Source organism: Acipenser ruthenus, chromosome 17 (assembly GCF_902713425.1).
Source record: "Acipenser ruthenus chromosome 17, fAciRut3.2 maternal haplotype, whole genome shotgun sequence".
NCBI classification, from domain to species: domain Eukaryota; kingdom Metazoa; phylum Chordata; class Actinopteri; order Acipenseriformes; family Acipenseridae; genus Acipenser; species Acipenser ruthenus.
In genome coordinates, this window is record NC_081205.1 from 23,229,717 (window position 1) to 23,257,124 (window position 27,408).

General features: G+C 39.4%; 1 protein-coding gene across 7 annotated transcripts; it reads right to left on the bottom strand.

The window, feature by feature from the left end:
• Positions 1 to 326: 326 nt before the first annotated feature.
• LOC117423536 (polyhomeotic-like protein 3) lies at positions 327 to 27,149 on the bottom strand. 7 transcript variants are annotated; one of them, XM_034039480.3, is made up of 16 exons: positions 27,049 to 27,135; positions 23,102 to 23,148; positions 17,591 to 17,764; positions 16,845 to 17,006; positions 15,839 to 15,916; positions 13,332 to 13,499; positions 11,792 to 11,884; positions 10,978 to 11,227; positions 9,815 to 10,668; positions 8,875 to 9,031; positions 6,849 to 7,138; positions 5,555 to 5,705; positions 5,011 to 5,125; positions 3,702 to 3,840; positions 3,049 to 3,286; positions 327 to 1,884 (listed from the first exon to the last, which is right to left on the bottom strand). In XM_034039480.3, the coding sequence occupies exons 3-16, from the start codon at positions 17,708 to 17,710 to the stop codon at positions 1,730 to 1,732; spliced, it is 2,970 nt and encodes a 989-aa protein (XP_033895371.3). In that variant the 5' UTR covers positions 17,711 to 17,764; positions 23,102 to 23,148; positions 27,049 to 27,135; the 3' UTR covers positions 327 to 1,729. The 7 variants fall into 7 exon arrangements, with proteins under 7 accessions (XP_033895371.3, XP_033895370.3, XP_033895368.3 ...); XM_034039479.3 differs by having other exon boundaries at positions 27,045 to 27,133; XM_034039477.3 differs by lacking the exon at positions 23,102 to 23,148 and having other exon boundaries at positions 27,045 to 27,149.
• Between the last annotated feature and the right edge of the window lie 259 nt (positions 27,150 to 27,408).

Consider the following 27,408-nt stretch of genomic DNA (forward strand, 5'->3'; position numbering starts at 1 on the left):
AGCCTTCCCCAGTAAAATGTTCTCCATGTTATCCATGGATATTCACCAGTGTTCTGTCTGACAAACACTGTTACACTGTGTACATAAGTTATGCATCCGTGGTTTGTCTGTGGCTCATTTAGCATCAGTGGTCAGCCATAGAACACCATGGAGTGAGACAGGGAATGTTCATGGTTGACCTGACCATTAAAAAAGAAATTAAACAGCTGCTGCCCGCCACCACATGTATATATATATATATATATATATATATATATATATATATATATATATATATATATATATATATATATATATATATATATATATATATATATATATATATATATATATATATATATATTCTTTTCAGGCAAGCTGGGCAGTCACCAAGTTTGGAAATACTGTACTGGGTAAGCGAAACTAAAACTTCTACTCTTTAGGAACCAAAGAGTTCCCTTGTACATTTACAGCTTCATTTACATGCTTCATAGATAATGTAACTTTAGACCGGTTCAGGTGCCTTTATTTATCAAGGAATGATGTGAAGTTGGGAATATAAACAAAACATGTCTTAAATTTAATTAAGAAAAATATTCTCTGAACATTTTGCCCTCTTGGTAGAAATTATCAGTAGCACTAAGATAAGCGAATAATGCCTTGGATAATGTTAAGGATGTCTACTGTAGAGCATTAAAACAAGCGTGTAATTGCTATACCAAGCTAACCTGGGTATCAGCTGCTCTTTGGCACGGTGCAGCAGATCTGTTATAAGATAACCTGCAATATTCTTGTTTTTCCTATTATTCATGTTCAATAACCCTGTTAGTCATTTTGTATTTCCTTCAAAAGGAAATAAGCCACAGCTAAATTTTTAGAGCATTTTACAGCACTGGTATAGTATCAACACCGACAATAATTTAGTTGAGTACCCTAGGATAACTGACTAACTAAAGCTTCGTACACTGAAAACAATTCAAATAGGCATATTAGTTTATTAGATTCATTTACTGGTCTGCTGTTTGGCTATTCTGAAATGGAACAACTCAATTTGCCCCCCCCCCCCCCTTCACATCCTTCCTGTATGTAATTTACATCCTCTTATATTCAAATGAAAAATATGTATATTTACTTTTTTAAAGTTATTAATTCATAAAATATTTAGCAAAATAACTAAGGGTTCTCAGACAAACCATATAATAACGTAGTACATAACTTAAATTAGACAGCAGTAACAACAGCACATGTTGAGTCACATAAAAACACCTTTTTTCTTTCTTTAAAAAAATCCTTCATAGAAATTCAGATATATTCATATAATACATTCAGTCATTGTCTACAGGTATAAAAATATGATGTACCTGCCACTTAAAATGCACAGCGCTAGCAGCAGACCAGCAACTGGAAAAAGCTTGCAGACATTGCATGGACAAGCCAAATGCTCTTCCAATTCCTTCATATGGGATGTTTTATTACAGTATATTTCTGATGTGACGCTTTGGGGCGAGGGGGGACTACTATATATATATTTTTTTACTCCCTGCTTTGTGGCACATGATAAAGAAATCTCTTTATTGCTCTATATTCTCCCAGTTCAACCACATGCTTGCTCACCATTGGCACTGAAGTGAATATCAGATGTTCACCTCACATTGTTGGCAGGTGCTGTGCAGTATCTCAAGATCGGAGTTCAGATTAGTGGCGTTTCGCTACAGTGATGGAAGTCTGTTTGCTCCCGTTTCACTTCCTGTTAGGGCTCCTTCAGAGTGTTGATACGGGCACAGATTTTCAGGGCTGGGCCCAGCTTGATATTCATGGCACTCATCAAGTGATCTTCCTTGAGAAGAAGCAGCGCCTGGCCGTCAATCTCCTGGGCACGGAACTCGGCAGCAATGTCCTGGCAGCCTGTGAAAGAATGACATGCCATTACAGATCACTGCATCTGAACTGAGCTCCCTGTCGTGTGTTTGATGCGTCATGATCTTCACGGTCTAGTGTAGAAAAAAAGATTCACTAGTCACCTCAGCCCATTCAGTGGCTTGAATTTAGCATGAGCGATACATATGCTATTCACATTGATCATTTTGTTAGGTGCCTATTTTATACCATGGCCTTTTGCATAAACCTGTAGATGTCCACACATTAAGAAAACACCATCGCCATTGGTAAGCTTGAAACCTATAGAAGACCATCAGGGTAAAAAACATGTTACTTAGCATGTACTGGTTTGGGCCAATCAGAATACATAAAAGACTACATGTTCTAAATAAATGTAAATAGTACCCACACTGGGGCTGGTCATTTTACAGTCATGCAGCATAATTACAAGAGTAGCCAATCCCCTTTGGGATAACATCTTTTTAATTTGAAATAAAATACGCTTAAAAAAATCAAGAATAACGAAAATTGCAAATCATGGGGAGAGATCAGTGCAAATATAGATTTGCCAAGTGCTGCCGACTTGATGTTAACCGTGACACAGTTCAGTTTGTATTAACAATGTACACAATCATTTTTTTTATTTTCCAATTTATATTTATTTCAGTTTCACACTAAAATATTGAGTTACCATAGCTAATATTAGATTCAAATGTCAGATCTTTCAACACTTGTTTAAAATTACATATAAGTTACAGTGGGATTACAACTGAATTAAAGCGATTTCTAAGGCCCTGAAATCGCCAGCTGATGCTCGTCTCGGCAGGTCCAGGTCTGTCTATCTTTTACTAGACTTTACCCAATGCCAAGTCCATATACCGCCACAAATTGGGCGGGAATGGCAGATGTAAAGCGACTTTTAATTGGATAATTTATTACATGTACTACTTTCTTTAAATTCATTGGTTCTCATTTCATTTTCACCAATCTGATTGGCCAAATTAGTACATGTAAGAATTACAACGTGTACTAAATAACGCTTTTGACCTGGGTGGCCTTCCATAGAAACCCTGGTGAAAATAAAACGTGTAGTGTTGTGAGGTCAAACTGGCAGTAGTGTTTGACATGAGGCATGTGAACACAGTAAGAAATTACATTTAAAAACAAAGAATCCCATAGAAGTGAAGTCACCTGGTAAAGCGTAAATAAAGGCCCAGACTTCATTGACTGTCCACTGCGTGGGATCGGACTGGACGGAGGGCAGGCTCTCATTACTGCCTGACGGGTGTCTCACCCTGAGATCCCGCTCCCTCCCCTGCTCACTCTGTCGCCGCAGTCGTGTTGTCATGGCAACAGGAACTGTGTCTTCTTGAGGCGATTGGCTGCGAGCTGGTTGCATCCCACCTGTGGCGGGATAAGTAGCTGGCAACTAAAATAAATAAATGAAGATAAACAGGCTTTTCCAATTCCAATTGAAACCAATTTTAAGCCTATTTAAGGAAGCATTCCAAGCTTAATCTACCAATCAAACTTGGCCAAGGCTGTCTAGCATGAGTTATTTAAATTTTCACAATCTGAGGACATATGGAGGTGCCCGTCCATTTGTCTTTCACACATTTTTATACATATCTAAAGCACCGACTATCCAATTGCAATGAAACGTGGTTCTTTAGCGCAAGTTATTCAGAGTATCATATTATTAAAAAAAAGTAGTAGATACGCATTGATATTTACACTGAAGCATACAAGCATTGTAACTGCTTGCTTTTACTGCCTCCGATGTATTGCATTTTTAAATATCATTGTGCCAACCCCCCCCTGCAATGAGTTTGCAGCAGACCCACCTGCCGGAGTAAGTGCTCCCTGGACCCCCCCTCTGCCCCTCTGGGCCGGCGCCCTCGTCGGCCATCTGGCTTCCGAGTCCAGCGGACCCCCTTGTCTGCTTTCAAAAGGCTGACTCTTTTAGTGCAACTAACATTGAACCTGGGAAAGGAAGAACAGAAAACACAGAGGACATGTAACACTGTACAATGTGTGTTCACACAGAAAGCACTGATGGGCAGCCTCTCAGCCTGATAGTAACCAGTATAATACTACTGAGTAAGTCAGACTGCCTCTAGATGGCAGTTATCGTATATGGAGCCTTAAAGGGATAAGTTATATCACCTACATTGTGATATTATTTATTGTCTTTCCCTGTTTAATATGCTGTCATATGGTGTGTCCTTTGCCACCCCCTTTTATTGTCTAAGCTTAGAAAATATTCCAGCAAAAAACAAATACGTTCTGAAATGAAATGGTTTGAAAAATGAACAGTAGGAGTGTGCCACTTGGTTGTGATTTTTGGCTTCTTTTTCTGTAACTCAATTTTGTACAGACATTTTCCATTTACTTACTCAAGGTTGCCACAGTGAGTTAGTACACACATAACTCACATAACATGATTTATTCAACCAACAATAGTGCTAAACATAGGAATGCTAAAAGAAACCTCGATGACAAATGTTTCCATTGGAAGAAAGAAAGTCGTTGAATTGACTTAAAAGTTATTTGAGTATTTCTGAGCCCCTTAAGCTTCACAGAATAGGCACAGGAGACAAGCGAGTGTGAGAGTCTAGAGATGTAGCAGCCTGGCTCCACACTCTACTGTACATGTTTCTGTTTCTGCTGTGGTTAACGCTGCCTCCACCACAGAATACAGGAAGCACCTCTTTTACTGCTAAAAAGAAATAAACAAAACCGTTTGGGCTGACCCTATTAGACTAGTTTGTGGTGAGATTTATCAGAAATGCGTTTGAGAAAAGAGTTTAGTACCGGGAAATGCATTAGGTGGTGTTGCCCCTTTTGCCTATAGAGGTGCTACTAAGTGAATGAAGGTGAATAATTAAGTTACTGTGACACTTTGCTCTGCTGATGTGGAAAGATAATTTACTCCAGATCAGAAATCTTCCAGGACTACCACCACTGGTTCTAGAAGTGTTACTGCATGAACTACTTAATAGGACTAAAGATTAGCCTTGGGTGGACTTTCATCATCTAGATTTAAGAATGTATCTTTGCACAACAGCAATGGTCTCAGGTGACTTAACAGTAAATTAATAAATAATGAAATACAACTCAACTATAACAAAATTAATGAATTCATATTTATACCTTTTGGCACATGACTTGGAGCAGAATCGTTTTGACCTCAGGAATTTGTGTGCGTATCCCATCTTCCCACAGAACTCACATTTCAGCAGCTCTGTCACGGTTTCCTCCATTACGCCTATGAAAAAGAACAAGACCACATGAATATGATTTTACGCAAGAAATGTGCTGCACAGACAGCGAAGAAATGTGCCCAATAGCCCCCTTTGGCTATTTGCTCAATCAAGTTACTGAGGTGTATAATAAAATCATAATAAAAAGCTTTGCGATTAAATTCTGTCTCCAAAACTCTGTGCTTTTTCTATCATCCTTTTATACTAAACTCAGCATAGATTATCTTATACTTAACCCTGCAGAGGGGATCGGATGGAAAAATCTGTAATAAAAAAGAAATAAGTAAATCTTCATATCCTATACGTGTGTTCACTGTCATCCTCTTTTTTTTACCATGCTTCCTCGCTTTTCCTACAAAAACTTAAAGCCTAACATGCACATGTTATGAGGTATCCCTTCCAGTCTTGCACTGGTCCTGATGAAAGGTACAAACCCTCAGCGATGATGTCATCCATGTCACTGTCTGTGGAGTGTTCCGGCTGTTCGGTCTCCATCATGGACTGTGGCTCCTCCCTGTTGGGTTCCATCACCTGCTGCTCACACTGCTTCTCCTTCTTCTCAGTCAAGAGGGAAGAACGACTTACCTGTGACAAGACAAAACAACAAGGCGCAGTTCAGACCAGAATTAACCCATCGATACTGCTCAGGGTATTCATAACAATGTCTTTGAACCTTTCAAATCTTTTATTATATAGTTTTTAAAAGGTTGTCTGTCACTTTACAGGCAAATAATGACAGGATGGACCACTGCTTGGTCCCAATACAACATGCAGTCTTACGTGTTTACAGCAGTTTGCTGCCTTGTAAGGCACTCTGGTTGTTTTCAGCGTGTGGGTCGATATGCCCCATTAGTCCAGTTACTTGTTATTATACTGTATACCAAAGTATAGGGGAAATCCCACTGGGTCATGACCAAGTGACCAAGGAATTTCTGAGAAAGGACCATTGAGCACTGTTGAGGTTAAGTTAATCAAACATGCCTCAAAGGAGAATCCTGTCCAGTAGTCATACATACAGCATCAGTGAGGTTGAGTCTATCAGGTCAATGCCTGATGCACACATCCCACTTCTTCCAAACCTCACTGCCTCATTGTGATCATGCAATGTCACTCCGACAGAGGGCACACACCCTGTACTACTGACTGTCTTCATCCCTTTCAGTGCTGTAATTAATATGCTGTACACTGGCAAAATGTATGTTTTCATCGGTTATTTCCAGTAATGAACCAGTCATTTGATGTTCATTTCATACAATAATATCCACAAACTCAATCATAAAATCTAAATAAAATATAATAATAACTAAGCCAAGATGACAAGTATTTTATTGGCAGAATATAACTAAAAGTCATAGGATCCATGAGCATTGCATAATTTCATTTCTCATCAACAAAATATTTCCAAGCATATGACTGAACTGTTACCACGGGCACTTAGAAGTATTGCAAAGTACTGCCAATTAGTATTCACAGACTGGTGTAGCGTACTTAATGACTGCTAAAGAATACAGTAATACAGTAGTAAGGTAGTATAAATATCGTCAGTTACAGTTGTAGGACTTTTTAAGTAATACCCGTTTTTGGAATGCATATTAGAACAAAAATAGCAAAACATTAGAACCAAATTTGTATGAATTCAACCATATTTTAATGGTCAATTTGATTGGCTCTTGTATTTTTTTCCTGCAGCAGTTGTCGCTCAGTGATATCTCCCCCTAGTGGACGTACCGGGAATGGCTCGAGCCCCTCCTGGATGACAAAGCCCTCGATGAGGTGGGTGAGGATGTGTGGTTTGACAATCGCCTGCGGAAGCTTGTTCTCGGGCAGGACTGCTGGGACAGGCTTGCAGGGGCTCTTGACCACAGCAGGCAGGAGTGTAGGGGGGAGAGGAGGAGGAGGAGGAGGAGGGGGAGGGGGATGAGGAAGAGGAGGAGGGGGGGAGCTGGTGATGTAGGAGGGATCCGAGGAGGATCTGATCACAGAGGTGTTGCCTGAGGTGTTCACAAGTCCAGGCAGACCTGGGGGGAAGTGAAAGAAAGCGAGGGAAGGGAGTAACTCAGCTGTTCATTAGAAAAGAAAAAGAGAAATCATTATTATTATTATTATTATTTATTTCTTAGCAGACGCCCTTATCCAGGGCGACTTACAATCGCAAGCAAATACAAATACATTCAAGTGTTACAATATAAGTCATACAATAAGAACAAGAAATACAATAATTCTCAAGTGTGACAAACCACAATTCAATAATACAGCAGATAATAGTGAAAGTTACATCAGGATATGATTAATTAGTGATAGTTACATCAGGATATGATTAAGTACAAAATACTACAGATTAAACACTTGGGAGATTACAATATTCTGAGGTACAGGATTAAATGCAGTAAAATAGGGGGCAGATAAGAGCAAAATAAAGCATATTTAAATGAAGGGTGATAGTGTCCCAGGATACAACAGAGGAGTTCTACAGGTGCTGTTTGAAGAGGTGAGTCTTAAGGAGGCGCCGGAATGTGGTCAGGGACTGGGCAGTCCTGACATCTGTAGGAAGGTCGTTCCACCACTGCGGAGCAAGGGTGGAGAAGGAGCGGGCTCGGGAGGCAGGGGAGCGTAGCGGAGGTAGAGCCAGTCTTCTAGTGCAGGCGGAGCGGAGAGATCGAGTGGGGGTGTAGGGAGAGATGAGGGTCTGGAGGTAGCTGGGTGCAGTCTGATCAAGGCATCTGTAGGCTAGTACAAGAGTCTTGAACTGGATGCGAGCGGTGATCGGGAGCCAGTGGAGCGAGCGGAGTAGTGGAGTAGCGTGGGCGAAGCGAGGTAGAGAGAACACCAGGCGAGCAGCAGATCATGATCTGGATCATTTTTTGTTTATTGATTTAATGGATACTACATGACCCGGGAGCATCCACACTTTGAATACATAGAATATGATTTCAATCGTCCCACTTGTAATGACTTTAAGGTTAGGATTAAGTGTGCGGTAAAACTGTGTTTAAAGTTAAGATTAGGTTTATGCAAACCTTTCTGCCATTCACTTTCACTGGGATTTAAAATCCTGTTATTGGTCCAGTTTGGACATCTCATTGGATTACATTAAAGTAGGATAATGAGTTACTTGAGGCACCCTGTAGTTAATATTAAAGAGATTATTAACTAAAGAGATTATTAATATTTTACTTTTTACTTATTTAATATCGTATTATGGCCGGTTGTTCCCTATGATTATCTGTTGTGGTTTCTTCTGTGCCATGCCTACTAACTATACCTGAAGAACAATCTTGCTAAAAAACTACTCTAGGCTGACTGTGAGGAAGTAAGGCATTCATGCTGCACCAACGCCCACAGATGCAGCACTGTGCACTGAAGCCTGAAGAACGCAAATCTGCTTCCCCACCTCACATCCTCACAATCAGCCCAGTCTTATCAGAACCAATTTTTGTTGGAGAAATCATGATAGATGCAGAAACAACAACAGAAATACAGGTGAACGCTGAACTTGAAATAAACACTGCTAGGATAAAATGCTGTTGAATGGCATGTTTACAACTAAAATAAACTAAAATTCAATGTTTTTACTTTTTTTGAAGACATGTTGGTTACTGCATTTTTGTTTCTTTTAGTATTTCTTAAAATAGTACTATAGTGTTTACTACTGAGTTTGTAAAACAAAATGAGTAGCTTTGAAAAGCAGTGTCATAAAATCCACAAAAAAAGTTATCTGAATTCCTCAATTTGCTTCCATTTCCTTTATTTTTACCTGTTGAGATGTCTTGGTGAGTGGAGCTCTCCTCGCAGTCCCCGACATGACCAGCAGGGGGTGACAGAGCAGGAGGTGTTGGAGTTCTGTTCCCAGGCAGACACTCCTCCCTGTCTTCTCTCATCTCCTCTTCACACATCCCCTCCACCTGGTAGACCTGCTTAACCCGACCCCCCCACAACACCCCCACACAGGGAGCGAGAGGAGCCACAAATCAGTGCCCGGAGACATAATCAAACAGCAACAAACACACACGTCCATTTTAAACATAATGGAATAATCTCACCTCTCCTGCACTTCTATTATGTTTGAAAAGAAGCACATGTATTTTAATTAAAAATATATAAATCTGGCACCACAGTGAGAGCTATCAGTTTGTATGCCATATTTTCAGGTAATCTGGTCATTTTACCTTAGCAATGTCTTCAGATAAAAACATGTTACTGGCTGCAAAGCATGTCAGTCGATAGAGGAAGAAGCTATCAGCTAGGCGTTGAAAATGTACTCTCCTAACTGAAAGTTAGGCCTTCAAACAGAGCTGGTGTGGTACAATTTAATAAATATATATATATATATATATATATATATATATATATATATATATATGCGTCTTTGAAAACATGTGAGGCACAAAATATGAATTATTTCATTAGCAAGAACCTCTTTAAGATCTTTTTATTGAAGAATGTGTGAGGGCAAACTTCCGCTCCTTTTTTCCCAAACACTGTCAATTGGAGGACATAGAATATGTGGTTTTCAACAGGAAGTCCATTTGAACGAGATGATAATCGAACATGAAATAATCTTAATGTTGATGTAGCTTTTTTTCTTTAAATTCTTAGGAGATTAATGACAGGACAAAAAAAAAAAACCTTCACAAACACTTAAATAGCTGAGTGTTTCTATCCAATACAAAAACAAAATGCCCTGAAGGTCTTACCACTGGAGCCTCCATGGGGGTGGGATGCTGCACTTGCAGGTTCACGGCTACGGTCTGGGGAGGGGGCAGCCCCTGGTAGGGCATTTGGACCAAGGCCTCGGCTGCTGGCAGCTCTTCCTCTGACACAAGCATCTGCCCAGGGGTCAGGATCTCCGACTGCACTGCCAAGGCCTGAACCGACTGCAAGGGGAGTGGCTGGAGCTGGGCAGGGGGAGTGTGGGAGAGCTGGGGTAGAGGCGGAGGCGGTGAGGACATGAGGCCTAGGGAGGCCTGAGGGGGAGGAGGCTGCTGCTGATGTGTTGGCTGGGGAGGGAAGTTGATGGACGGTGAAATAAGAGTGGGGTAAGGAAGGGGGCCAATGTGAGCTATCGGGGAAGTCACAGGAGAAAGGTGGGGCTGTATTACCTGGGCAGTGCTTAGAATGGGCAACTGGGCGGGGCCTAACTGCATGGGAGCAGAGATCAGAGCGTGAGGCTGCGATTGGATAAGTGCTTGGGGCTGGATGACTATGGTAGGCGACTGGCTGGTAGGGGACTGAGTAGGTGGAGGTGAAACCACGACTGTTTGCTGCTGCACAGGCTGTGATTGGCCAGGGGATGAGGTCAGGGGCAGGGCAGTGGCTGTGATGGGAGTGCAGTGCTGTGATTGGACGGAGATTGTAGTCGGGGGAGGGACCTGGGTCTGGATTGCCAAGGAGGGAGGTGGAGTCTCTTGACGAGAGACCTGGAGTGCAATTGGTTGAACTTGGTGGGGGAGCGGTGGCTGCTGTTGGATGATTAGCTGGTGGTTTGGCCCTTTCTGTGGTTGAGCAGCATGAATAGGGAGGGGCTGGTGTTTGAGAAGAGGGTATGAGGCTGAAACAGAGACAGAAACATTAGTCATAAATGAGGCATAGTAACTAAAGCTTAAAAATCCATTGTCCCACCTATTGTTCATTTAATTTCCCAATATTCCATCTCCAATTTTTGTGTAAATTAGCCTTTACCTGTGACACAATGATGGCAAACAATTTAAAATTGTAAGGGGAATGTAAAAAAGGTAATCACTTTGACATTTGAAGCTAATTACTCTTTAATAAATTGAAACTTGTTGTTAAACGTTTCATTTACCTAGAAAGTTCTAAACGGCTCAGTTTGTACGTGTATCATATGTGGCTGCTGTACCTGGTGCTATGAGCTGGTGGTCTCCGGGCAGGCGGGTGAGGGTGGTGGGCTTGGGTTCGGTGATGGGGTTCTCCCCCTTCTTGTTGCCTTCCAAGAGGGGCTCTGGCTGCTGGCTGGGCTTCAGGGGGCACACGGACATCTTGGGGTGGGCCACTGCCAAAGGCTGCCCCTGGCTGGTGGCTTTAAGGGGCACGCTCTGGGGGGAGGTGAGGGTGCTGGGTTGGTGTGGACGCAGGGTCAAGTTCTGAACCTAAAAGATATCAAGTCAATGAGCATTGCAGCAGTATGACATCCTTATACTCCCAAACTGAAGCACACAAGGGTTCAGCTACGTCTACAAGAATAAAAAGACTATCTTTAGAGTTTTAGTTTCTTCTAACTTTGACCTAAATATTTTTTCAGTTTATATTAGCGTGTTCTCTGCAGTGGGCATCCCCCCTTGATGATTGAACTCCCTGATTGCATGACTCACTGTCAAGCCTTTACCAAGTGAACCACTTGTGAATCCCCTCAACCAGCAAAAGGTGTCTATCAGGGAATGGTCATCAGTTTTAACAGGGAGCTGCCTTTTTTTATTAGATTATTTCCTCACATCACCGCTGTTTCCAATAAAGCGCCTCCATAACCTTAGCTCAACTCATTTTGTAATTATGACACAATCTTGTACTTCTAGTAAATGCAGAAACTGTAGCTGGTCTGGTGTCCTGTAAAAACATTACTGTGCTGGTTGCTGGGTTTCAGTTTACTAGAACCACAAACCCACAAACCCGCCTGGTGACTCCGAAGCTGTTGTTTGAACCCGGGGCTGGCTCACCTGGGTAGCTGTAGTCTGGGAACTGGATGGAGAAGAAACTACAGGAATATCTGGCTGGACAGCAGCTACAGTGGCAGAGGGCGTGAGAATGAGCTGTGACACACAAGAGGGAGAGGGGGGAGAGAAAGAGAGAAGAGAGCTGGGGAATACAGGCAGGAAAAGCAGCAACAATTGCTAAGCAAATGTATTTAAAATGTGTTGAACAAACCCAAAATATATTTAAAACTTCTTAAGAATTTCAGAAACTAGATATTGTGTCCATTCTTAGTAATGGAAAGTAATAATATTATTCTATAATACTGCAGGACCCTTTGATGGAATGCCTAATTATGTACACGGGTGAATTTTTTTCACGATTGGTTTTCTTAGCTTTTGCAATTTTACCCTATTTCAGGAAATGCAAGACATTTTATATTCACCAGTAATTAATGATTATAGCTATATTATTCAGATTGATTATTTGCATATCCCCACCAGGGATAAATCGCCACAGTAACAGAACAATATAAAGATGTATTTATTAGTCTACCAGAACTGACTATGCTTATGTGCAATGGCACAAACTCAGTGTGATCTTTGGCATTCTGTTTCCTGTCAGGCATGCAAAGTGAAGCAGTTTTTCTTGCCATTAGATGTAGGACGTGCAAGTGGAAAGATATGCCAAACTCTGATCTACAGTACAGCAGCAGCACACATGAAGCAAACACTTATTTTATTAATTTAAAATATTATTTCTATCAAGACAAAACATACATTGTGTTTATGGAAGCCAGAAAAGCAGGCCGTTCTTAAATTTTGAAATACTTTAACGTACTGCAAGCAGGACACCAAGGAAAGATTCAACTCTGTGTGTAATCCACGAGCCACCCAAGAACAGATGTGTTACTTCAATTCAAAATCATCCAAAACCAAACTGAACTTAAATTTTAACTATTTATGTGTTTGTCTGTCCAATAGTTTCAAATAACTGTGACACAATAAGCCATCTGTTTTTATTGCTTGTAAACTAGACCAGAAAAACAGGTAAGCAAAATATTTTTAAGTATCTTGTAAGTAGTCTGAGGGGTAAATGTGAACAATATATACTGCCCCTGGCACAAGCCACGGCTAATCAAATGAAATACCTTTTCATTTATACTGTACTCCTCAAAGCAGTGGGTTTGAGCATGATTTTTTTTGAGTGGGGACACCCTGTATAGAAAAACTATAGTAGTGAAATACAAGAAAAAATTATGTAGTGTGGATAAACTAGCAGTTATCCCAGGACATCACGAATCCTGGAAAAAACAGTTGTCATCTCTAAATTAAACAGCTTGCAAATTCTACATTTAATGAACTCCATTTGTATTGGATCATCGGATGTCTTGCTGATGAAATCCAAAATCTGAATACTCCTAAACAGTCCCTGACAAAAGAGGACCCAGTACAATCTGTGCATTTCCAAAAGCTTGCAGCATGTGTTGTACACAGTTTGTGGTGGTGCGGTTATGTTATAAGCAGCCCTGCGTTTGCAGAAGGCCTCCTTGGTGTCCCTTCTTACCATCTGAGCGCGCAGGTACATCTGAGCCTGGCTGGTGGTCAGGGTGGGGGAGCTGTTCCCCAGGAGCATGGACTGCTGTCCGAGGCTGCTCCCCCCACCGCTGCCTGCCGTGCTGGAGGTCTGACTCCGGCTGATCAGCTGCACCGCTGGAGATGTGGAGAGATTGATCTGCAGAGACACAACACCGGGTCTGTGATACAGCCAGGGAGCTCTGCTTGGTGAGCCGGCATGAACGAACCAATGATGCTGGAAACAAGGTGGTGTGTTCTGAAGCTCACAGCCAGGTAACTTGGCTTTCATTTAGTCCAATGTTCTGTCAGCTACATTTCCCCGTTATTTAATTTCTGTTCCATATCCTGTTATGCGTGTACTGTATGGTTGTCTGATGCTGTTTCTGGTTAGATTGTTGTTTGCCATGCTTATTAATTATTGCTTTTTGAAAGACTACTCAAGGATGTTTTTCTGAAGTGAGGTGGGAAAGCATGTTAGCGCTGCGCTGTGCACTGAAGCCCGTGTGACACTGACAGCGATATGCAACAAAGTATTTAATTGACTTGTAAACAGTATGATTAGTCAGCTAAAAGCTGTAGCAGTTTCTATGCTTATGGTGTCAATATGTGCTAACACTAATGTAAGTCTCTCTTTGATTGGTTGATTAATACATATCTACAAAAATAAAGGGTTCTGCTTGGCTTACCAGTACCTGTAGAGAAGTGAACTTTATAAATGTTTCCGATAGTAAAAACACAGCAAAGTGTAATAAGCATAGTGAAAACATGGTAAAGCATAGGCAAGCATTGTAAAGCCCGAAAGGTATTGTATTGGCACTATAAAACTAAATAAAGCTTTAGTTTTCTTTGAGAAAACATAAGATTATTTGGGATGTGGATTACTGTGCAGTGAGGACCCAAAAACCTAAGTGGAACAGCCAGTGCATCGATCCACTGCTCCACCGAGCTCCCAACTTAAGTTGTTAAAGGCAAGAAATGATCTTAAATTTTGTAATCAAAGTCATCAATGCAAGTAACTGTCATCTTGTCTTGCAATTCAGAGGTTAAGTCTGTTGAAGTTTCAAGTGGTAAGCTATGTACTTAGACAGAGCAAGTATAACTCAAGCAATACCTTTAACTGTTAATACAATCACAATCTTTCAGAAGCTTCAAACTGTTTTTTTTTTCTTTTACAAGAAAGCAGAACGTGGATCGGTTTAATGATGATACACACACAGCTGCTGACTCAAAAAATACTCAAATAACGACCCACACTGTGGTTAATTGACAGTCCCTGATGTATCATCTTAGAACTGCATCTCTCTTAGAAAATGATATCGAAACATTCACTCAGAATCTATTTTAACATAAGCCACTTTATTTACAAATCATGGACATCCTAGCAACTGTATAGACATCCTTATCAGTGTGTTAATGCAATTACTTTACCAGTACAGTAAAACCTCTAAGTGTTTGGATAATCAAATTGTTCAGATAATCAAATTATAACTGTTAAATTGTTTGACTTTCCCAATCAAGAAACATCATTCAATTCTACCTTTAAAGTTTACCTTTACCTATAAAACCTTCAGTACTACACTTTTCTGTAAATACTAGAGATTGAAGTCTAAATAGATCTTTTTCTATGACAACAAGGCAGAAGAACACCGCACACAACATGTTGCCAAGGGGCTGTTCAGATAACAGTATAAGATGTTTTACGACATGTTTTTCGATTACACAGTAAATGTAATTGTGATGTTTGTTTCAGATTTTCAGGGTTTGGATAATCAAGGTTTTACAGTAGTCATAATAATTCCTATAAATGGTTTTCTAGATGGAATAGAAAATTGTTAATATTTCAAAACTACAAATGATAAGAAGTTAGAAGTCCGTTTAGTTTTAACCCTGAATTCATGATTGAGTGTATAAGTCTAAAAAAAAAAACAGGTGAGTAAAGAAAGACGCAGAGGCACAGGTGACATCATCCATTACTTTAAACACTCAAACCAAATAATATAGATAGATAGATAGATAGATAGATAGATAGATAGATAGATAGATAGATAGATAGATAGAAGTACTACAACGAAACTTGAAGTCTTTATCTTTGTCATCATTTGATATGTAATATTTACAAATAGAAGTTAAGGATGGTTTCAAATACTGTATTTAATTTATAAAGACTGGCTTAAAAAAAAACTGTCTTTATAAAACAGGAAGTACTATTTTGTGAACTAGCCCTGCAAATATTTCTGGGTTTTATTTTGCAGGAGAATTACTAGAGCAAAAAAGTTATACATACGATCAAGTGCACGTATAGTACCTACTGTAATGATCACTTACCCAAAAATCTTCGTCCATTTTTTAATAGACCGCAAACTTGATAGATTACAGACTGAGAACGTATTTATATTCTGGTCAGATCACTGCTGTCATTTCCTCATGTTGTGTGAAACCCTTGCTGCAGCAGTACGAAGGGAGATACAAACACATATCGGCTGAAGGACTACCCACCGAAGTCTGTGAGACACTTGATTGCTGTGTGACACTCGCAGTGGGGGAAGAGGCCTGCCTTTTTCCTGACAGCGTCGCCTGAGAATGAAACACACATGACAAGTCAACGCAGCAAAACACAATGGGGCTGACACAAATGTGTGACAGCGTGCAAGACTTCGCTAAATATACTAATTACTGTGTCTACAAGCAAGTGGTAAATATAACGACAACTAACCATCTATTCAAAAGCGAAAACAAACAATATAAAAAACAAAAATGCCTGTGGCTTTTGATTGAAGTGGTCTCGCCTGCATGTAACCAGCGCTCAGTTAACTCCAGCTTCTGCCTCACACTGTATTAATACTAATCACTTGTTTACTCTACAGTTTTACACTTTTGCTTGCAGTACACCTGCTGTTTTTTAGGTTTTCTTTCCATCTGCAGAGAGAAAGCAGTATAAAAACTATTCTGAGTGTCACAGCTTCTTATAAGCAGTTTGCACACACTGCCGACCCTGGTGTCAGGTGCCCTGGTGTTTTTGTAGCACTTTCATGCATAAAGGAAGTACATTTCATGCTTTGGTGATACTAGAGTCTAGGGACCCTCATCACCTGTGTGTCTCGAGTAGTAAACAAAACTCTTCAGTAATGTTGTGTAGCTATATTTAAATCAATGCTATGTTATTAATCAATAATCAGTATGCTTTTAGCACAGAAATCTCAGTGTAAGCACCCAGTTTAGTTAGTGACCTTAGTCCAGCTTTAGTAATAGTTTGTCATTTTAAGCAAGCTTCATTAAGCTTTATTTTCTATTGAGACCACAGGGGTGCTTTAGACTTTTAGAAAGTCATCAGGATGTGATGACTGAAACAGAAAATGATATACAAATCTGATTAGATAAAAGCCTGTAAACAATGCCTGATAGATGTATCTTGGTTTAACATTGATGGCTTAACCGACACAGTATATCACGTTGGGAAAGCATGCCTCCCCCACCCTCTCAGAGCTGCAGGAAGGTTCCCCACCTGCTGTACAGCTGCTAGGCTCTGAAGCTGGCTGCTGCTGAGGTGGTGCTGCTGCTGCAGCGCGGCTGTCCGGAGCATCAGGTGTTGCTGCTGCGCGGCGTACATTTGCTGCAGGTACTGAGCTGCCATGCTGGGGGGGCGGTGGATGGCCTGCTGGATCACCTGCGGGAGTGCAAGCAACACCGGCCACTTATTGAGCTGCCAAGCAAGTGCAGGAAGATGCCACTTCTGACACGGCAGCGCTAAAGCTGGTTTTGATAAACTACAAGATATTCTAGGTGGGGGGGGGGGGGGGGGCCTTTACCACCACAAATGTCATAAGGACTACCGTTAATACAGACATCACTATGAAATGAAGTTTCAAGTATACATATTACATGGTGATATCTTTATTTATGGCCACGTTATAGGCACATTCACAGCAGAGGGGGCTGGTTCTCGTAAGAAAAGTAATCTTTGAGTCATAAAATTGAAAAGCATTCTATATAATGAGTCCTAGGCTTTCATTTCTTGAATAGTAGGTTATTTGTCCCCAGGTTCACCTAAAGTGGCTGATTGCATTCTGACAGAAAACTGGGTGATATGACGTGGATGGAATGACTCACTAGACCCAACATTTCATAACTTCCCCTGAGAAAATAAACCTTGCCCAGGGATGGGATTCTGAGACCACCTGAATTGTTTTACTTTGGCCACCATTGGCTACCACGTGCCTTTTCTGCCGTGCCTGAGTGGGGACAGGTTACCTGGACAGCCTGCCTCTCAGTGGTGCTGCTGTAGAGAGACAGCTGTGGGGCCTGGGTCCGGGAGGGGGTGCTGGAGGTTGTGGTGGTGGCTGAGGTTGTAGTGCTCGTCTCGTTTTCCATTTCCTGCTTCTGTTTCTTCCTCTGGGTGAACGCTATGGTGTACCTTGAACCCAGCTATATAAAGACAGTGTGTTAGTGCAGCATTGAAACATTGATTTGTATCATATACATGTTCCTGATATTTAACCTCCTACCTGTTAAATATGATTCTGTATTGTTATTTCTGCTTAGATTGAGTTGGGGAAGCATTTTGGTGTTCCCCCTTACTTGATCAGCCTTGGCCAAAAAAACATATATCACAAATCAGTATTGTCATTGGTTATTTAGAAACAAAAGTCACAAAACCAAGCAATTATAAAAAAACAAAAAATGAAATTTTAAACGTGACAACACCTACAAAAAAGATCTGTCATACAAAAGAATTTCATCACTAGTCTGCTCGTTTCGTTTTGAGAAAAACAAAATCCAATAGTGGGGTAGGGATATAACTGGAAACTCATTAAATCAAAATTTCCACATAGTGTATGTATGAAAACAGAAGCCACTTATTTCGGACAAACAGCATTTGATTTCAATAACAAAGGCATTGTTTATACCATGTTAAGCACGCCGTATATTTCGGGCAAACTCAGCTGTTTGGACCTCATTATGTGCCATCCTCATAGATTTAAATAACGAAAACGCACAAATAACAAACCTTGTTATTGAGCAATTACTCCTGTACTGTACCGATGCTATTTAATCTCTGTACTGAAAAGAGAAAAGCGATGAGCATCAGAACGAAAATTCAGTGTAAATAAAATGTGTGTTAGATGCTGTGTGCTTCAACATTGCTTCAAAAGGATGCGGACAATGTGGGAATGGACCTGATTATGGGGAAGGGGATGGGAGTACTCTGTAAATAATGTGTGTTTGTAAACTGTGTTATTCTTGTTCAGATCTGTTAGTGTTCTCTGTGTGTTTTGGTGTTTGTGTGAGAGCTGAGAGACTGCCTGTGTGTGAATGTGTCACTGAGGGGGTGGGAGCAGGTCTGACACGACCAGTCAGAGATAGGGAGTGTTGGACCAATGAGTGAGGAAGGGGGAGGGACTTGGGGGTGAGTGTGGAGATGATGGTTTGAAAGAGAGAAGCGGGAGAATTGAGAGAGTTAAGAGAGGTTGAGTTTGTGAGTTAGAGGAGACGAATGAGAGCCATTGTTCACTAAAAGCTAAAAAAAATAATAAAGACAGGGTTTCTTACTGCTTTGAACCGCAGCTGTTGTCTGTCTCATTATATCCTGGAAACCCCGCAGCTCAGCGCTACAATATGTAAATAAATCCTGTTCGCCTGCGGGGCGTATCAACTTCAACCTCCATCTCGATCTCCTGCCTGTCACTCAGTAGCGAATGCACACACCCACACGGCAGACCCATTAATACCCTGTATCTTTCTAAACAAGGGATTTAGCGGAGCTCCCTAATAAAAGATGAATCTCAAAACAATCATAATATAGCACAGTAATTGTTACAGCTGTGTATAATGGTATTTAAAACAGGATTCATTTATCTGCCTTTTTACTCTGGTCCCATCGCAGTTGGATATGCAAAGGATTACTGTACTTTTTATTACATTCATAGGTTTTAATACATCTTTTTTATTAGTGTGTCTTAATAAAGATTTTTAACCGCATACACGCTTGTTTGTTTTGATTACTGTACTGGTGATTGGGGGACATTTTGAATGTCAGGTTATTGTGTGGGAGTTTATACCGTCCATCGCTTACTGCGGGTGAATCACGTTAACACAAACGTAAGAGGTGGCGACTGTAATACTGTATTTAAACAAATGGCAATGGCTCAGCCTGAAAAAAAGGCAAGCTTCGCAAAATCTTCCTTGCAGAGATTTCTTCTTTACCTCTCAGACTGTGCCAAACTATCCAAACAGATAAGGGATTACACAGGGCATCAAGTGAATCACTAACAATTTGTTCCAGTACAAAACATCAGTTTATTGTTTCTGGTTTTAGGTTTTAACTGATAAACACTGATAAAAAAACACACTCCAAATTAAACCTGTGTTTATACTATAAGCACTAAACTACATCAGAGACAGCAACTTATGTTGTGTTCACTTACGCCCATGGTGCAGTTTACTGCATATTGTTGCAATACAACACATGTGATTTGAGCAGTTGCCTCAACACATCAATGGTCACTTCATATAATAAAAGCCCTGAAAAAACACTTACGTTTGGCCATCTATATAGCCTGAACATGTAAAAAAAAAAAAATCACAAAAGGTAATACATAAATAACAGAAGCCCTAATCATGTTGAGGTTGTATATTCCTGAAACTTTCCTAAACTGGTGTTGAAGAAGCCAACGGTAGTCAAAACAAAAAAAATCACAAATATCAAACAATATTTTTATACCAAAAACCTCTTTGAATAGCTAATAAAACTTGTTTATGTTAGGAAACTACTCTTAAGGGAACTGAGGCCTACCTTGCATGTTGTTAGTTTCGGAGCATTACAGCCCTATTTTGAAGCAAGTGCTTAGGCAAGGCATAAAGAACACCAATAAAAAATGAACAATGTAAAACTAGCAAGCTAGTTATACCTTTGCACTGTAACAGTGCAGGCTGTATTCTTTGCACAATGTCTAACTTATATTTCTGTTTATCTCCTTCAGGCTTCACCAGCAGTTGAACTGTCATGCCTATCACTACTTCTCATACTGACAAACAATATCCAGCCAGGCACAAAATCCGTCAGTGGACCACGAATCTCCTTCACAGATCCTCAACTGTCTGCACTGATTCTTGATATTTAGCCGTACATATTTAATATCTTTTCATTCTTTTTAATATTTTCTTCTATAACTATGCAGTGGCAAACCTAGATTATTTTTGTTGTTTGATTACGGTTCACAGACTTGATTTGTGAGCATGACTCTGCTTACTTTAAAATATGCATTCAAAAATGAATATTGAGATTTAAAATAACAAACAAAAAATACATGGTGTAAACAGCATTGAGAATGTAGCTCGTTTTATCCTTGGTGCGCATTCGAAATGGCAAATCAATTCATTAACTGTATTTTCTATCACTTATTTTAAATCCTGACACTGCTGCAAAGAAACCACAAATCATAGTAGAGATTGCGCATTACAGTACTGTATCGTTTTCCAACTATAATCGTTCTTGCAAGGATGTGACAAACTGATTCAAGAGCCTTTGGTAACTAATAAAATGGAAGACTTCCTGACAGGAGGTAATATATCTTTAATGTGTGATTGAGGTTATGCTGCTAAACACTTCAATTTATTTCAATTTCAGGACACTTGGACCTATTTCATACCTAAACCATTCCAGCATTGAAGACACTGACAAAGACTTCTAAAGAGACTTTGCAAAAGAATGTTAGTATTGCAATAGTCCATTCAAGGTAAATCACCACAAAATATTGACATCATTAAAGTGTCCAGGTAATACTGCACAGTAGGGCTCCCCTATGTACAAATAATTGTGAACATGTGCACTATCTTCAGTAAAGTAATCAAACTCCTCAGTGCACAAACGGTGCTCTGATTTAGTAAGCAATAGAGAATTCACTGGTTGCCTACGAGGGCTTGAGAGGAGGCGAAATTGGGAGTGAGATATTAAGATTGAGACAAGATGAGAGGATTTCTCCAGTTGCTTAGGAGGCTTGAGAGTCGAGACATTTGAGAGTTTAAGAGTGAGACAAGTTTGAGAGGGATGGCGAGATTGAGGGCTGGAGTTTGGGAATGGTGCTTAGTAACATTGAGGTTAGATACTGATAGCAGGACGAGATAGTGGGACGAAGAGTTTTCTCTTCTCGTTGGGTCAGGCAGCATCCTCTGGCTGCTGGGCGACGTAGAGAGGGAGACACGAGAAGAGCAAAGGATTAGATATAAACACTTTCCACCGGGTCAGGCAGCATCCTCTGACTGCTGGGTGACGTAAAAGTGAGAGAGCGAGAGCAAAGTTTAGACATAACATACAACAAACTGAGTCTCGCTCCCGACGGGTCAGGCAGCATCCTCTGGCTGCTGGGCGTTTAGTGGAGCAAGAGACAGGAAGGGGACGAACAGGACAAAAGGACAGATCCTTCGCAACTCAGTGCAGCATCCTCAGGCAGCTAAGCTGGCAGCTGGGCGGCGTGGAGAGCTTAGGAAAAAGTGTTTCGGGTCCGTTTAGGAGAGACGAAAACAGAGAAACCCCCCCCCCCCCCCCCCCCCTCGGTCGGGGCCCGCTCGGCAGGTAGAGGCACAGCCTACTGCATGAGTGGGCTGAAATGGTCCTGGACCTTAAATGGAAGAGAGGAGAAGGGACAGCATGGTTGGGCCTGGAAGGCTTAGCGCATAAGCAGCAGAAGAATAGGATGTGGCCGGGGGTCCCATCAGGCCGGCAAGGAACAGCCGGGCGGGAGTGGTTGAGACGAGAGGCCGACCCGGACAGCCGGGGGAGTGAGACTCACTTCCCCCCCTGAGGGAGCCCTGTGCGGACAGTGCGATATAGAAAGGAGCAGAGGTGGGGAGGAGGAGGAACAAAAAACAAACACAGACAAGGAAGCGGAAATAGTGCTGGGTTAAAGTAGAAAAAGAGAGAGAGATAGACAGGAGGGGCAGCCAATAACGGCTGCAGCGTTGGCCATGCCCTAATAATTGACGAGGCGAGCGCTGCATTGTGTGATTGGCTAGAAATACTAAATGATGCTGAACTGGGATCGGCTTCCACCCGGAAGAGATCGCGGACGCTACCGGGCAGGACGCCACGGAGGGAAGGTAAGACAGGCTAAAGAAAAGGATATAGGATAAAAAAAAAGCAGCGCAAAGCGGGAGAGAGCCCTCTACGTCATCCCCCGAATTACGCATAAAGGCTAACATTTAACTGTAGATAGCATTCTGATTGAATTTAGTGGCTGATATACATTTAGTAAAATAAAACGTTTAGCCTTTTCTGCTACATGTGAAGTACAAGAAACCTAAACTGAAGCGTGCACACTTAAACGTGACACCTCTTCTGTAAAGTAACTGCAAATCTTTGACAATCATTTCCACACTGTTGTTTAATTAGGTGCAGAATTTGATAAAATGGGACTGTAGCATGGACTAGGGGATGACACAGGGCTGTAGCTGTTTTCCAGAAGCAGCACATTAAAATTCAAAAATCATGATTGTGGCTGGGGTATGGAGGCTTAATCCTATAGTAAAACATTCATTTGAAACAAAAAATGTAATATTTATTTTTAATCATTTTGACTAGCTTAGTTAAGAAAAAAAAAAACAATAGCTTTATGAATAGGGCGTGTGACCACAATAATCCCCTCCTATATCTGGAATTACCAGTGAGGTATTACCAACCATAAGCTTGGGTAATTCTGCGTTTGAAATTGCACTGTTTACTCGTCCATTGTGAGTAAATGTGGGTCATCTTTACAGAATTCTTACCAGTGTGCAGTGAGGATTGGGTTAACTGAAGATCAGGCTCAACAAATCTAAAATACAAAAAAAAATCAATAAATATGAATTATTATTATTATTATTATTATTATTATTATTATTATTATTATTATTATTATTACTACTACTACTACTTTGGAAATCTGTCACCTGTGTGGTGCAATGGATATGTTGTATGTTTTTGTACACAATTTCGATCTAACAGCCCGTATGGTGTCAAGAGTACTTCCCTCAGCTCTCACTAGATGGCAGCATTACTCAGCAAGGTGAGTTTCTCCTGGCTCTTATTCTCTGACAGCTCAGCAGTAACTGTATTCAGAGTTTTATGTTTCCTTGAATTAAATCAACAACTAAAAAACAAATACATATTCAAAAAGAATAGTTACTAAAATCTAAAAGCATTGTTTTGACATATTTATTAATTAATGAAGTTAAATACATATTTTTAAAAAATGCAAGCAAGAGAATAAATATAACAAATGTTAAATATTTAAAAAAAAATGGTGACTACATAAAATCCATTATTACCACTTACAATTAGGAGGAAATGTAAGAACAAAATATGGTAGAATATAATGGAGCTGCACGCAATAAGATATTAAAGGTACTAGTACCTAATTATCAATCAATCAATCAATTATATTTTTACATAGCGCCTCTCCTGTAAAACATCTCAAAGCGCTGTACATAATTTTACATTAAAATGACATTTTAAAAATAAATAAAAAATAATACCACTTATGTCAAGGATGTTAATTCAGCTACATTGTATAATATTAGTAAGTATTTGTATTTAACATATTAGTTGGTACTTAAGAAACAAGGTATTTAATGTAAAACACATAACTCATTAATTTGAATGCATTCTGAAGAGTGCATTGCTAAACCGTCTTCATTTAACAACTCAAGATTCGGACCAGTGCAGGTCGTCAAGGCCTAGTTTCCTGCAGGACAAAATGATGATCCCCCAGTACACCATTTGAAAGCTCCGTAAGTCATGTAGGCTACACAAAAACATAGAAGGCATTTGGTACTGCAATTCCTTTTTGTAATGCATTGCATTAGTATGCTGGAATGTAGTGGGTTTTACAGCACTTCCTTATCGTCCTGGTCATGGCATGCATGGCGAACAGTTCACAAGGCCGTATCTCTGATAAATATTAATTCAGTAGGCCTGTTTATCTTTTTTTTTTTTTTTTAATTGCCAGTACATAATTACAATTGCAGAAGGAATATAACAACACTGCTCTGCGTTTGAGTCTTAAATTGTATCCTATCCAACTGAAATACTCCAATTTGCATAGGTCTATTTTAAAAATATATTTATTGTATATGTATACACAGCCTACAACTGTAACGGGTTTGCAGTAAATCAGCACCTTCAGCCCAGACGACTCTGTTTCTTCACCCACATAAACAAAAAAGGGGCATATGCTGTGTATGAACTTACGTTTTTACTTTCCCACATTTTATATTTCAAAAATGGGGAAGTATATAATACACCTTTAATTGTGCATTACTACAGTCATTCTGTCCAGTAAATACATAAATATATTATGTATGAATGTATTTATTAAACTATAAAATAATTTTGAATTTACTTATTAGAAACTCATTATTGTTGTGTCCATGTGCGATTCTTCAAAAAAGTGTTTTCTAATTAAAATGTTGGTGCATGCAACATTTGTATTAAATAACAAACTTTCTTTCAAATATTCCAAGATTTGATAAGCTCCAACACGTCTGGATGAATAAAATATAAACATGTTTTAATTAAACTTCATGCTCGTAGCACAAGCCTTACCACCCATGCACTAACCTTTTATTTTTCTACTTGTAAAAATACATACATACATACATACATACATACATACATAAATCTTTGACATAATTATCTTATTTGTTTTATTATGTGCAACATATTCACAGTTGTGGAGAATGGAAGACTTAATTCTGGTTCAATTCTTTTTTATATAACCATAGGGATTTATATATTTTTTTTATTTTCAAATACCCATTGCTATTGATATACAAACGTAGGCTAGAACCTGTTGAACATATTGTTTTAATAAATAAATACATTTTAATAAATACATTTTTAGTGATTCATCATTTTATTTTGAATGCCTGATTTGGGCCTATACAAATAATATGTAAATATACTAGCACTAGTTACAGTATTACCCAGATTTGATTTGCACAACTCTGTGTCTTCCAATGACTGCTTTTAAATTTAAATATGTGGACCATTCAAATAAATTAATGAATCCAAATATTATAATGCAGCTATTCAATTTACATGTAAAACGGTCGAAAATATTAACAAAAGAAACATTTTAAAACGTCTTAAAAATGTAGAGGTTTAAATTGTTTATATATTTATGTATTTGTTGTACCACACCGGGAAAAGTGGATAAGTATTTATATTATTACTATTGCAGCTATTTTCATACCATCGTTGAACATTTTAATTAAAGCACAACTGCTTCATCTGTGTAAATATTGTTGACAAATAATAACTTATACAATATATTGTATTTAACAGAAATAAAATATAATGCTTTACTAAACTGGTGCCGTAATTAGTAGCCTATGTAACTAATAGGCCTAACAAATATGAAGTGAACAGTGTGTATGTCTCCCCATTTCGCCTAGATCCAGACTACAAAACTTCTTTTAAGTTTCTGACTCATGGATAACTCACATAATAAACAATGTTTATATCCTCATATATCTGGAAAACAGCGTGCTGTTAAAAATGAAATGATATCAGTTATGATAATCATTTTAAATAGAAACATTCGGCGATATCTTTGAATCGTTTTGATCCCGATTACGACAGACATCGCCGTTACTAGCATCGTCATGAAATAATAACAATGAATAAGGAAAATAAGAAGGCTTAAACAAAATGTGTTTGTAAATGTGTTAAAAATGATACGCTGCTTTTTATCCAAGTGCTAAGCCTCCTTTTGAGATCATATGATAAAACATGCAAAAAGATCAAACCACCGAAGATACGAGGAAATAACAGCTTCCTTGTATACTGCCAGGTAGCTCTGCGAATAAAGGATATGTTAGATACCTGGAATTTATCAGCACATAACAGTTCCCCAATACGTGTACGGGAGAAAAAAAAAGTTTGCAAATTCAGTTTGTGCATGCGTTGAGAGTGCAAACAAAAAAGCTAATACTAAAAACAATACGGGGATGGCAGAACTAAAACTACGATTCCCAGAGTTCAATAGCCCATTTTATAGAACGATATCTTAAAAAAAAACACACATCTGCAGGCAATCGAGCAATACAGACATGCACAGAATAAAAGGGCAGTCATGACGTGCATTGGCATGATACATATATTTATTTTTTATCCACGCCAATCTGTAATGAAATCGTACATAACATTGCATTGCATATAGTCAAAGATGCAGGAGTTGTAATTTACTGTTTTATCTTCAGAAATTAATTAACCAAAAATACATAAGCATTTTTAACAATATAATTGTTATGAAATATGAATCAAATGTATTTTAACAAAACAGCATTAGCCAAAAATAAAAAAAGATGTAAATGACATTTTTTTTGTTTTTACTCCTGCATTAATTTAAATTGTACATTAATTGCGTAATATTTTTTAATTATTATATTATTCAAGAGAATGTTGTTTTATTGACAACTGTATGTATCTTTCTCCTACTCGTTTATCTTCATGTAAAAACCCAAATTGACGCGCTGTCGCAACATCAAGTATCTAAGAAATATCTGTAGTGTTAATGAGTATTCTGTATATAAATTCTCCGTGTAGTAATTGCCCATATTATGACGCCGAACCAAACACTCCAGATCACACCTATTAAACCCATTCTATTTCATTTTTTATACAGTGCCTTTAATGCATAAATACAAGTTTTCTTAAAACCGTTTTTACCTGCCTGGAATTATCATTAGACATGACCCATCCCGATAATCTTCTGCCACCGATTCAGGCTGTCAAAGCCTCAGTCTTGTACTGCGTAAATACGCTCTAAAATGGAGATAAAAACAAAAGCTACGTATTGTAAGGAAGAAAAAAACAGACACAGCACCACTAGCAGTGTAGGAGGACTTTACACAACCAGACCATCGCAATATTTTAGTACTGCGGCTCTGTACAGTATTTACAGTGCGATATGGTGATGTAGTCCCTCACTATCTAAAATATGTTCATTATGAGGATTATCTCTGATATCTGGAGTAAAAAAGACTGCATGTAAGTCGACATTACACCTGAACACACACTTTTTTTTTTTTTT